The 12,825-nt window shown below is 40.6% G+C and overlaps 1 protein-coding gene across 9 annotated transcripts in view; it reads left to right on the top strand.

The window, feature by feature from the left end:
• Positions 1–12,611, top strand: part of FGFR3 (fibroblast growth factor receptor 3) — a 126,670-nt gene extending 114,059 nt beyond the window's left edge. For 7 of the 9 annotated variants that reach the window (XM_061629818.1, XM_061629816.1, XM_061629817.1 and 4 more), the window contains exons 15-18: positions 6,607–6,677; positions 7,079–7,216; positions 8,571–8,676; positions 9,914–12,611. In XM_061629818.1, coding sequence (XP_061485802.1) covers positions 6,607–6,677; positions 7,079–7,216; positions 8,571–8,676; positions 9,914–10,075 — 477 coding nt within the window. In that variant the 3' untranslated portion in view covers positions 10,076–12,611. The remainder of the gene's footprint in view (positions 1–6,606; positions 6,678–7,078; positions 7,217–8,570; positions 8,677–9,913) is intronic. The other 2 variants (XM_061629812.1, XM_061629810.1) reach the window with 2 other exon arrangements.
• The last annotated feature ends 214 nt before the right edge of the window (positions 12,612–12,825 follow it).

The raw sequence follows: 12,825 nt of genomic DNA, 5'->3' as shown, positions 1-12,825 counted from the left end.
CACAAAGTGGGCAAGAATAAATGCTCTCCTCTTCTTTGGAATAGTCAGTGAATACAAATACGAAGCTGCAATAATTCCATAATTATTAAAGTTATTATAGAGTAGTGGAAATTTATTACCAGCAGTTTTCAAATGCTGCAAATCTAGGTCTATTAGTCTTTGGACAACAGAGATCTGGGCCTTCTTAAGCCCATAATTACCCAACAATTCAGGGGGAAAACCTATCTTAGTTATTTTCTTCTCCATCTCGCGCATCCAATCACTCACAAAGGAGTCCGAGAGCAGTAAGGAAAGATAACTGTCAGGAGCTGCTAAGAAGTGTAAGTGTAACCATTTAAGGGCGTCAATCCAAACTTTACAAGCAACTGAATGAATACCTACTTCCAAATAGCAGCTTTACCCACACAAGGAGGGAGACCCAGTAATTTCCTAAGAAATACAGACTGAACTCTTTCAATTTGAGAGTTAAAACCCAGGATCCAGATCAGAATACCGTAAGTGAGCAGGGCCGGGGTCTTTGTAAGTTTGAATACCAGGGGAAATGTATTGACCACCTTGCATAAAAAAGAATTTTAAGATAAGCTGCTGACTAAAACTTGCTGAATCAATTGCCTGCCTCAATTGTTCAGACCAAAGCCCAGAACTTTGCATTTGGATCCCTAAGTATTTTATATGAGAAACTTGCTCAATAAGATTACCATTTAAAATCCATTTGTATTGTTTCCAGGCTTTAGAAAACACTAATTACAGTAATTAATAATCAGATTATTATTAGAGCAGTAGGTGCCAAAAGCTGATAATGAACAATTTAACCCTCTTCTGCACAAGGATAACAATACATCACATTTCACAGTTTGGTTGTCAAAATAATGACTGGTTCAGATGTTCTTGCACACTTCTGATTTTCATCACTAGCAAGAGAGAATCGAGAGCCATTTTACCTCTGATGCTAGAAACCAGAAGTATGGAGTAGGATAGAAAAGGATGACACTGCACAACTTGCCCTGTGTAATGGGGAGCACTCCCAAGAGAGAGACTGGGCCAACAACTTACTCTGTCCTAATTGCAGGCAATTATAGTGGAGCCAGAGCTTGGAAGATCAGTTTTAAAAAGTAATAAATTACAGTTACAGTTACATGGCCCCCCCAAAAGTAGTAATTACCGTTATAATTACAATTGCTCCGAAAGTAACTGATTACTTTACTTTTACTGTTTTAATGCTGATTTTATATGTTTATATGTTTTATATTTTTATAGGTTCTTAATGATATGTACTTATTTTTATCTGGAAGTCACCTTGAGTTCCAGTTTGGAAAAAGGGCAGGGTATAAATAAAGATGATGATGATGATACTCAAAAGTAATTGCTACAATTACATTTTTGTTACTTTAAAAAAAATTGCCTACAAGGTGCTGGCCTTGGCTGCTGCACATCTAAGTAGCCTAAAACAACATTAAAAATAAACACACACATACAGAGGTAGTAGAATAATTTTTTTTATCTGTGAGATTAACAGAATGGCATAACAGAATCTCACATCCCCTCACCCCATCCCCAGCAATGATGATACCCCAACACACATATTTTTGTATATATATATATTGCCTCCAGCTCTTTTCTCCTTCCACTCCTGTCAATTTTTAAACAATTGTTTTCTCCACGCCATCTCACTCTCCACCTCCTCCCTCGTTGTTACCTAAGCACCCATAGAGCATGAAGGAAGAACAATGCTGCACAGAAGCCCAATTTGAAGCACATGATTTTTATTCACAAATCAGAGGAGCAGAAGACTTCCCCTGCTCCACCCCCACCCACCCCCAAGTAATTAGCAAAAGTAATGCTGGAAACATTACAATTACTCCTCAAAAGTAATGAAGTTACCCACTCGTTACTCAAAAAAGTAATAAATTACAAGTAATTCATTACGTGTAACTAGTTACTTCCAAGCTCTGAGTGGAGCATATAAATAGCCCTGGTTGAAAGAAGACCATTTCTCTTAGTATTGCATTGCAGTCATAGGGTTGACACTCCTCACTTCTAGACATTAAAATAATTTAGGCATAAATTAGAAAATCCTTGAAATTATATTAAAGAAAACAATTTACTCTAAGGAAAGTAATTACTTGTTGATAAACTTCCCCCCAGAATAATCAGCATGTGTTCTTTCATCCTGAGATTATGTCAAAGATGCTGCCTCGGGTTTTTAGGGGACCAAGCAGCAAAATATTCCTTGCAGGACAAGTTTTGAATGCTGATGAAATCTGCTTGTAGGCAAGGTTGGGAAATTTGCAAACTAGCAGTGTCCAAGGTGAACTGAATTATCTCTGAGCCAGTGGGACAGAGTGCTTGCTGTTTCTGCTGTGCCTAGTAAGCCTTGCTCCATGGGCCACAGCTGATGGAGCATAGCTGCCCCAATGACAAAACAACAAGGCAAGTTAAGCAGCAGAGTGAGACTGGCATCAGGGCAAGGATGCCAGTCTGCCCCTTCTCTCTTTGACCTAAACAAATCCCAAGCCCCCATAAAGCAACTCCATAAAAAATAGTTATGCAGGTAGAAAACCAGTAGGGATATGGTCACTTTCCAGTGTGTTCCACTGTATGTCACATGCACAACTACCTGCCTGATTGACAAAAGTCATGAATGGGTTCTTGATGTTATGAGCACCAGAAACAGGTTTGTTTCCTTGAGGCCAAGGTGGCTTATGTGGAGAAACTGAGAGAGGCAGAGTGGTTGGAGAACAAGGCCTTCAGGGACGTTATAGCTGTGTCCAGTGCCCAGGGTGATAGCTTCCCTGCTATCATGGAGAACGACGGTCTCAGGGAAGGAGGGCATCACTCTGAAGAAGAGGTTCCTTAGGGGAGGAGCAGTTATACACTCATACCAAGGATACTCCTCTGGGGGATGGAAGGATCCTGGTAGTGAGTGGTTCAGTCATTAGGAACACAGAGAGCTATGTGTTTGATAGGTGTGCAGACCACAGGGGGATGTTCCCCTGACATAAAGGTTATGGATGTCGCCTATCATCTAGATAGCCTGGTCAATAGGCTTGGAAGGAGTTGATGGTCATGGTGCACTTTGGCAAAAGAAAAATCCTCATCCCCACTTAGGACTACTCAATTACAGGCAGAAATAACAGAGCTGGAGGTACAAAATAAACAAACTGGTTTCCCCAAGATCTTTAGAGCTCTTGAAGCCCAAATTCTTGTGGTTCTTAAGGTAAATATGACTGCTAAATCTTTGCTGTACTTAAATCAGACACTTTATGAATTTGGCAATAAAAATTCCAAATTATTTGCTAGTCCTCCTAAATGTAAACTAACTAAACCAAATGTGAAATTGTCTCAATTCAATCTAAGCAAGGTAATTAGGGATGGGATTCTGGGGAAATCAGTGCTGAATTTGCAAAAATACTCTATTCCTCCTCCAGACCAGATGAGGGTCAAATTAATAATTATTTAGACTCAATCAATATTCATCCTTTTTCAAATGACTTCAGGGAATCCCTTAAACAGAGAATATCTGAGGAAGAGATTAAGGAACTAATATCTGACCTATAAAAACATTTGAAAGACATGCTTATCCCATACCTGGTGAGTCTCTCTAATGAGATTCTGGAGGGTGAGAATATGCCTGAATCCTGGCTAAGGACACTAATGGTGGTGATACCGAAACCTGGAAAGGACTCTGAATCTGTGGGGTCTTATTGCCCCATTTCTCTCCTCAATTGGAATCAGAAGATGGCTTTAAAAGGGGATTATTTATTATTTGATTTATATCCCACCCTTCCTCCCGGCAGGAGCCCAGGGCAGCAAACAAAAGCATTAAAAACTTTATAACATCATAAAAACCAACTTTAAAATACATTAAAATGAAACATCTTTAAAAACGTTTCTTAAAAAAAGCTTTCAAAACGTCATCTAAGATTAAGGTTTAAGAACATATTAAAAAGCAATTCCAGCACAGACGCAGACTGTGACAGAGTTCAACTTAAAAGGCTTGTTGAAAGAGGAAGGTCTTCAATAGGCGCCGAAAAGATAACAGAGATGGCACCTGCCTAATATTTAAGGGGAGGGAGTTGCACAGAGTAGGTGTCTCCACACTAAAGGTCCGTTTCCTATGTTTTGCAGAACGGACCTCCTGATAAGATGGTATCTGCAGGAGGCCCTCACCTGCAAAGTGCAGTGAGTGACTGGGTATATAAGAGATAAGCCGGTCTTTCGGGTATCCTGGTCCCACGCTGTATAGGGCTTTGTACACCCAAACTAGAACCTTGAACTTGGTCTGGTAGCTAATTGGCAGCCAGTGCAATTCTTTCATCAGCGGTGGGATGACATGTTGGCGATACCCTGCCCCAGTGAGCAGTCTTGCTGTCACATTTTGCACCAGCTGCAGCTTCCGGACCAACCACAAGGGCAGCCCCACATAGAGCTCATTACAGTAATCCAGCCTGGAGGTTACCAGTGCGTGGACAGCAGTGGCCAGGCTATCCCGGTCCAGAAATGGCAGCAGCTGTCTTACCAGCCAAAGCTGGTAAAAGGCACTCCTAGCCCCGGAGGTCACCTGGGCCTCTAGCGACAAAGATGGATCCAGGAGTACCCCCAGACTATGAACCTTCTCTTTCAGAGGGAATACAACCACATCCAAAGCAGGCAACTGACCAGTTATCCGAATTTGGGAACCACCAACCCCCAGCAGCTCCGTCTTGCTTGGATTCAGGCTCAATTTATTGGTCCTCATCCAGCCCACCACTGAGTCCAGGCAGCAGTCCAGGGCTTGCACAGCCTCTCCCAATTCAGATGTTATGGAGAAATAGGGCTGGGTATCGTCAGCATACTGCTGACATCTCGCCCCAAATCTCCTGATGACCGCTTCCAAGGGTTTCATACAGATGTTAAACAGCATGCGGGACAAGATAGTACCCTGCAGCACAACTGCCAGGGGGCTGAAAGACAGTCACCCAATGCCATTCTCTGAGAACGACCTTGGAGATAGGATCGGAACCACTCTAAAATAGTGCCTCCAATACCCACCTCACCAAGTCGGCCCAGAAGGATACCATGGTCAATGGTATCAAAAGCCGCTGAGAGATCAAGTAAGAATAACAGGGTCACACTCCCCCTGTCCTTCTCCCGACAAAGGTCATCCATCAGGGCGACCAAGGCCGATTCAGTCCCATAACCAGGCCTGAACCCAGACTGGAATGGATCAAGATAATCTGTTTCATCCAAGAGTACTTGCAATTGCTGCGCCACAATCCTCTCAATCACCCTCCTTAAGAAGGGGGTATTTACGACCGGTCTGTAGTTGTCACAAACCAATGAGTCCAGGGTGGGCTTTTTCAGGAGTGGCTGGATCACCGCCTCTTTCAAGGCAGCTAGAACGACTCCCTCCCACAATGATGCATTGACCACACCCTGGATCCACTTGGTCAAGCTTTAATAAGCCAAGAAGGGCAAGGATCGAGAGGACACATTGCTGGCTGCATCAATGCAAGCACCTTGTCTACGTCATCAGGCTGCATCAACTGAAACCGTTCCCAGGAAGTTGTAGCAGATGTTGCACTGGACACCTCATTGGGGACTACAGTAGATGTGGATGGGGCATCAAGACTGCTATGGAGGCGAGTAACTTTACCCTCAAAGTGCCTTGCAAACAATTCACAGTGGGCCTCCGAAGGGTCTAAAACTCCATTTCCTGGGTTTGATGTCAACAGACACCTGACAATATGGAAAAGCTCCACTGGATGGCTACTTGAGGATGCAGTGGAGGCAGAGAAGTGGGCCTTCTTTGCTGCCCTTACTGCCACACAGTAGGCATGGTTATGATGTTTTACTCATGCTCGATCAGCCTCACAGCATGTCTTTCACCACTTGTGCTCTAGCTGTCGTCCAGCCTGTTTCATTGCCCTTAGCTGAAGGTGCAAACCAGGCTCCACAATGCCGGATTAGATAAATTCATGGAGGATGAAGCTATCAATGGCTACTATCCACAGTGACTAGGTTCTCCCTCCACTCTCGAGGGCAGTAAGTCTATGAATTCTACTTCTGGTTTTTGAATCACTGGCAGGGAGAGAACTATTGTGTTCAGGTCTTGCTTTTGAACTTCTCAATCATCTGGTTGGCCATTGTGAGAACAGGATACTGGACTAGATGGACCATTGCCCAATCCAGCAGGCTCTTATGTTTTGTCTTCATACTGGAGAGGTGTTTTTGTGCCAAGATTTAAGTATAGTCTGAATGCTACTTTAGTACTTTTTATTACTGCTGTAATGAAAGACTACCTCATATTGTTTGGTGGTTGTGCAGATTCATGGGAACATTCTCCCATAACCCATTGAGGTGAGGGGTGTTGTGTGACGTCAGACCACTAATCATTTTGCACTGAAGGAGCTTACACCAGAAGTACTAATTGTGGACTGGGGGATCAAATGGTGTAATCAGTTCATCCATGATCATTATTTGGCCTGATCACTTGTTTGGCCATTTAGTTGGGGTGCCCACTAATGAGAATGAAAACACTGGATTATAGTAGAATGTTCAGATGGTGCCAGAACTGCTGGGTGAAATTGCTGATGGATATTTCTATTTTGTCTCTCTAAATTACAGGGTCGGCTGCCTGTGAAATGGATGGCTCCAGAAGCATTGTTTGACCGTGTCTATACTCACCAGAGTGATGTGTAAGAATTGCTCACAATTTTAAACAATGAAAGTAAAAAAGCAAAACACAGAGTCGGAGAAACAATTGTACCACCAAGCAGAGACCTGCAGTCCAGTGAATCTGCATGAATAATTTCACTTGCTCCATTCAGCAATGCTGGTGGAAGACTTAACAAAGAGTAATAGATGAGCTGTCAATTACCTGATTGAATACTCATCTTAATTTCAGACTAGGTGCCTGGGATTTCTATTGAGTTGGATCAGCAGAGATCTGCAAGTGCCTAGTAAAAAATGGCTCAGGCAATTAGTCATGCAATTCATGATTTATTAGCTATGCATAGCTGCACAAAAGCAAAGGAAAAATCCTCTATTCACTTCCTTTTTCAAAATCTCATTGAACTTTAAAACGTTTGGTTCCCAGATGGTCCTTTGGAGTGCTGCTATGGGAGATCTTCACTTTGGGAGGATCTCCATACCCAGGAATTCCAGTTGAAGAACTCTTCAAACTCTTAAAAGAAGGCCATCGCATGGATAAGCCAGCAAACTGTACCCATGATTTGTAAGTTGTCAATATGGAAATGCCTTCATTTTTGGAAAACTTGTGTCTGTGGGGCAGGGATTGTACTTAATTCAGTTTCTTCAGTCCCACTTTCTGTAAGTATATCTTTGTGCTGCCTCTACCAAATACTGTTCATCAGTCCCTGCCATGAAGTGTCCTCCTCTTGTGTGCATATAATAAAGTTGTCTTGATGTTTTAATGGCCCTGCTCACCCTGATAAAACACTACAAGACAGACTTACATACCTCTGCAGTTTTTATGGTTGGTTGTTGACTTGACTCCACTTTGGGTTTAGCCCAACTCCTAATCATGGCATAATGACCAACACAAAACCTTTTTTCTCTGGGTTTGGTTAGATTTTGAATGCTGCTTCATGCATGAAATTATTGTTTTCAGTTCATATGGCTAGCAGTTATTAATAAAGAGAAGACTACAGCATTTTGGTGAGGCAAAACCTTTCTTTAGGACAATATTTGTGCATCCAGTTGTCATAATTTAACATCTTTAAAAGTGCCTACATTTTTCCAAGTGCTTAAAAGTTAAGGCATAGGAAGCTGCCTTCTACTGAGTCAGACCAATTGGCTCATCTAGCTCAGTATTGTCTACACTGACTGGCAGCAGCTCTCCAGGATTTCAGACAGGAGTCTTTCTCAGCCCCACCTGGGACGTGTGGTATTGAGCCAAGGATGTACTGCATGCAAAGCATGTGTTCTGCCACTGAGCTATGGCCCCACTCCACAGGCTCACAATCTAAAGCACACAATACAAAAGGAAAAATTAGTGGGGAGAGAAGAGGAAGGCAACTATTGAAGCAGCTGCTCCTTCTCTTGCCAATGAGTGGGGCCACCTTGGTCTTCTCTTTGCCATGATGATCTTCCTGAGGAGGGCAGGCAGCCTCCCAGGAGTTCCTGGCCAGCAGCAGAGTTCAAACAGTGCCTCCCTTCAGCTTTATAGTTATGAATAGCAATGAGCAATTGAAGCTTTTTTAATCTCCTTTAATTTTCAACAGACCACTCCTTGATGAATCATTTGAAAGTCCTACGCATATCTCTGTTTACGTATGCATTCATATTCACACATACATAAAAACACTGAACAGTTCCAATCCTTTTGTCCATGTTATATCTGTTGCTGCAGTTCAGTATGATACTGTTTGGCTTTCTGCTGGGCTTAAACTTCAGCTTCATGGCTTTCAATTTCTTTTTGAGTGCAAGATTGTGGAATCCATCAGCAGTAAACACAACCCCACCCGCTCCTCGTAAATGCTGCTGGTGAATGCTCATGTGCTTCCCAAACATTTAGCTGAACTGAGCCCCATTTTCTCTCTCCCCCCCACACACACACTTTCCTCCAGGTACGTGATTATGAGGGAGTGCTGGCATGCAGTGCCTTCACAGCGGCCAACTTTTAAGCAGCTGGTTGAAGACCTGGACAGAGTCCTGACAGTGACTTCAACTGATGTGAGTATATCTTCCTTTATTCCAAGCCAGGACTAATTTACACCTGCATCTCAACGTTTAGATGATGTACAGTCCAAACATGCTTGAGCTTCACAGGACTCTAGACTGTGTGAATGGACCTTGCAATGAATATGAGCAGTGGGTATGCCGCAGTTAGCCCCACAAGAGAATACACTTTCATTGCCATCATATAGCATTTAAGCCCCACAAATTATGTTCAGTTACTTAGTTCGTTTGTTTGAAACGTTTTTATCCCATCTCTTAACTTTAATTCCTGAGGCAGTTTACAATATAATTAAAATCAATGCAATTGCTTTAAAAATAAACAGAAGACAATTGACAGTTAAAAAGAGAGAGAGAAGAGTAAGCACCATAAAGACAGTAAATGCAAAGCAAAACAATAACTAGAAAACTTAAAATGTGTCTAACACCAGTAAAAACACATTGTAAAGGTCCTAAGCACCATTAAAGACTTGCATAATAACAGTCTTCCGTTGATGTGTAAATCCAAATGGCCAGAGGGAGGAGGCTGTTCCACAATGAAGGTGCTAAACCTGACAAGCCTGGGTTGTATCCAACAAAGTTGCTCCGTTCAGGCAAAAATTTCTGCTTGCACAACAGAACTTTCCCTCCCTTTCCTCCCCCCATGTGCCTTCCTGTTCTGTTCTGGAGGTTCCCCCAATCCTCCAGAGTAGATTTGTTGGGGGAATGCAAGGAGAGAAAAGGGGGGGAAGGTTCCATTGTACAAGCCAAAGTCCTTGTGCAAATGGAACAACTTTGTTGAATAACAACCCCTTTTCTTCTGCACCCATCCACTTTACATCCAAGGGTGGAAGCTCTCTGGGCAGAGCCTCTGATGAAGATCTTAATAAATGGCCAGGTTCATAGGAGGGATCTTGTGCATTGTTACACTGTGCTTTGAATAAAGTATAAATGGGACAATGTGAGTTAACCATATGGCTAGCTAAGGAGTGACTTTCTTCTGTGGACACGTGGGGACTCCTGCCCTCAGTCTTTAGATGAGTTTGAATCCTGACATTCTGTAAGTAAACCACATCACCCTGATGTTTGTAATCATAGTAGCCCTCACCACAGATCTTTGTGGAGCGAGGCCAGGATATTTACAACCAAGATGTGGAATGCCCAGATCTAAGCTGAGTACACATTGGAATGAGATATCACTGTGAAAATGTTGGGGGTTTGCTGTATATTATCCATGCAATTGTTCTTCTTGCAGGAGTACCTTGACCTGTCAGTGCCTTTTGAGCAATATTCCCCTGCAGACCAGGATACCCACAGTGCCTGCTCTTCAGGAGATGATTCTGTATTTGCACATGATCTTCTCTCAGATGAGCCCTGTCTTCCAAAACAGCAAGTAAATTGCATCATCAGGACATGATGACAGAGACCTGCATAAAAGAGACTCTTGAATGTATGTTTTAGGGAGGTCAGGAACAAAACCTGAGGGAGGATTTAATTGTTCTGCTCCATGGCACAGAAGATTTGCTGTGAAGCAATACAAATCCTCCCACCCCCCACCCCTCCGGCTGCCAATTTTGTTGTAATTTTTTTTTTTTTTTTTAAAGGAAGAAGCACTGTTTGGTCTGAAAGAACATATCTTTTGCAGGTTACCAACACCCAGACAGGCAATGTTACATCCAGAGGGTGCTGAACCTTCACGCCTCATCAGATTACCACAGTCACTTTTCTGTGTCTGCAATACTGGGGTGGGGGTGTAGGGGATGTTTCCTGTCTTTTTAAGAGAAAAGCATGTAAAGAATGTAGGAATTCCTTTTCAGAATACAGTCTGTGAGTACATGAATCTTTTTGGTGGAGCTCAAAAGCCACATTGCCTGCAGGGATTCATACTTCTTAATTTTTTTTATATATTCACCGTCTGCTTTGGAGGAATTTTAAAGCCATTGGTTTTGCCACGGTGAAGAATTAGCTGATTCTTGCACTTGGAGCAGGAATAGATTAAAATAATGTATGCACGCAGGAGAAAACAGAAAGGACTGGAGGCATGGCAAGCTGCAATAAATTGTGGGGGGACACTTTTTACGTATGAGTAGGTTGTGATGAATTTGTTCTCTATTTTTCCAGTGGGCTGCTTAAACATTGTAAGCAGCATTGGATCCAAATCTTGCTATGTGCTGTATTTATTTACTTGCTTTTCAGTGTTTAGAAATTATAGATAAGAACCGAAAAGTTCTTGCAACAATTTTCTACAACTTTTTCCCAGAAAAGTTCTTTTCATCTACCAACAGATACTTGGAGAAAGTAATTACGGGTACCTGTAGGCAAGCGCCTTTTAACATATCAAAAAGGTCTGTTCACTAGAATTGTGTATGTATCTGTGTGTGTCTAACTGTCAAAAATATTAATGCAGCTGATAGCCAGGCTTAAAAAAAAACTTCTCTAAGTTTGTATCCTTTCAATCTAGAATATATGCGTTTGGGCAAAGAGGTTTTCTTTATCTTGCCTGTTTACTTTTGTTCTAAAAATTATATCTTAACATCATGTATATTTGTAAAATTATTTATAGACATAAACATATTCTGTTCACTGGTTTAAATAGTTTAGTATTAATGTATACATTAATTTTTTTGCCAGATCTGAAGTTTTAACTTATTGAAAGTGTGGGAGGATAAATTAATCAAGATTTTCTTCTGAGTTTGTGGGAAATATTAAAAGAATGTATAGCTGTACAGTCATTTAACTAATTACTGTTAATACTAGATTTTCTTTTAAAAAATTCCCCTGGATTGCAGTGAGTAAAAATATATACATTCTGTAATACATTAGGGTTAAATCCAAACAGATGGCAGCAGACATTATTTTTGCTTCTGTGTAAGAGCCAAGAAATCTTTCATCGCTTTTACCACTGTGCATTAAAGGGGAGGGGGTGAGTGCATTTTTTTCTAATTTTTGAATGAAGGTATTCTTTGTGGTTGACTTAATAACAAATATGCAGTAGAGTTGAAAGCTGACTGCAAATTATGTGGGTATTTGAGTTTTTCTCTAACCAGTCCCATTTGTATATTCATGCTAGAGAATTAGGGACAAAATTAAATAATATTTAAATTATATGTAGGGAAAGTTTGATTGTAGTATTTGAGCCTAACATTTTGTTTAGAAAAAATGCCAATAATGCCAAGTCTTGTAGGCTGAAAAACTGTGTATGCTAGGCAATTCTGTTAAAGCACTCCAGATAACTAAGAGGAATATAGAATGGAATAAAACCAATAAAGTTGTATATGTTAGGACTCTTACTACCATAAAGAGACGTCTGTAGTGATCCTGAGGTCCTCTACAGATCAGTATTTTCACTAAAGTGACAGGATGACCACCATTCCAGTTTAGTATTCATTTTATAATAAATCAAGGATTTTATCAAAATTGTTAATTTATAGATTTAAAGTTTCAAAGAGTTTTTTAAATATATATATATAGATTTATATAGATAACTACTTCTTTGAAATAAAGAATTATGGTATTTTCTTACTATGTGTGCTAGTTTTGTACATTCCAAGAATCTGAAAAGTTGCTATTCCAATCCAGAACAAATATGTGTCTCAGTTCATTTAGATATTATAAATATATATGCATCTATCTATCCATCTAATTTATTGAGTTTTTACAAAGATATTTTGTTGTAAACTTGCTCATTCTTTAACATTAAGTTTTTATGCAATTTTATCTCCAGGACTTTAAAAAGCTTAAACTTTTCTTTAAATCTTTTTTATCATTATTATTATTCCTGCTGATGTCTCACTATAAGTTTGCATAATTTGATATTTTGATGAGCAGCTTCTAATTTCAATGTCCTCTGTATTTTGTTTGCTTGGCAGCTCAGCTGTTGAAGATGTGAAACAAACACAAACTCTGTTTTGCTTTTGTTTACCTGGCCTAAAAATAAAAATAGGAATGTTGAATGTAATTTCCCCTTTCATTTCACTCTTAAGTTTTTAAGAGACTTTTTATCATTTGCCTTCAAATAGTACTTCATATATCTAGATGCATCAAAAATAGAATACATTAGACAGCAGATATTACAAAGTTATGAGGATTTGTCATATTTTAAAAAAATGGTAATAAAGATGTAGCTGTCACTCACACCATCATCTTTCACCAAAGAGAATCTTGGCA

This window comes from Rhineura floridana, chromosome 5 (genome assembly GCF_030035675.1).
Source record: "Rhineura floridana isolate rRhiFlo1 chromosome 5, rRhiFlo1.hap2, whole genome shotgun sequence".
Lineage (NCBI taxonomy): Eukaryota > Metazoa > Chordata > Lepidosauria > Squamata > Rhineuridae > Rhineura > Rhineura floridana.
The sequence above is the reverse complement of the archived record's forward strand: the minus strand, read 5'-3'. Positions and strand labels throughout refer to the sequence as shown.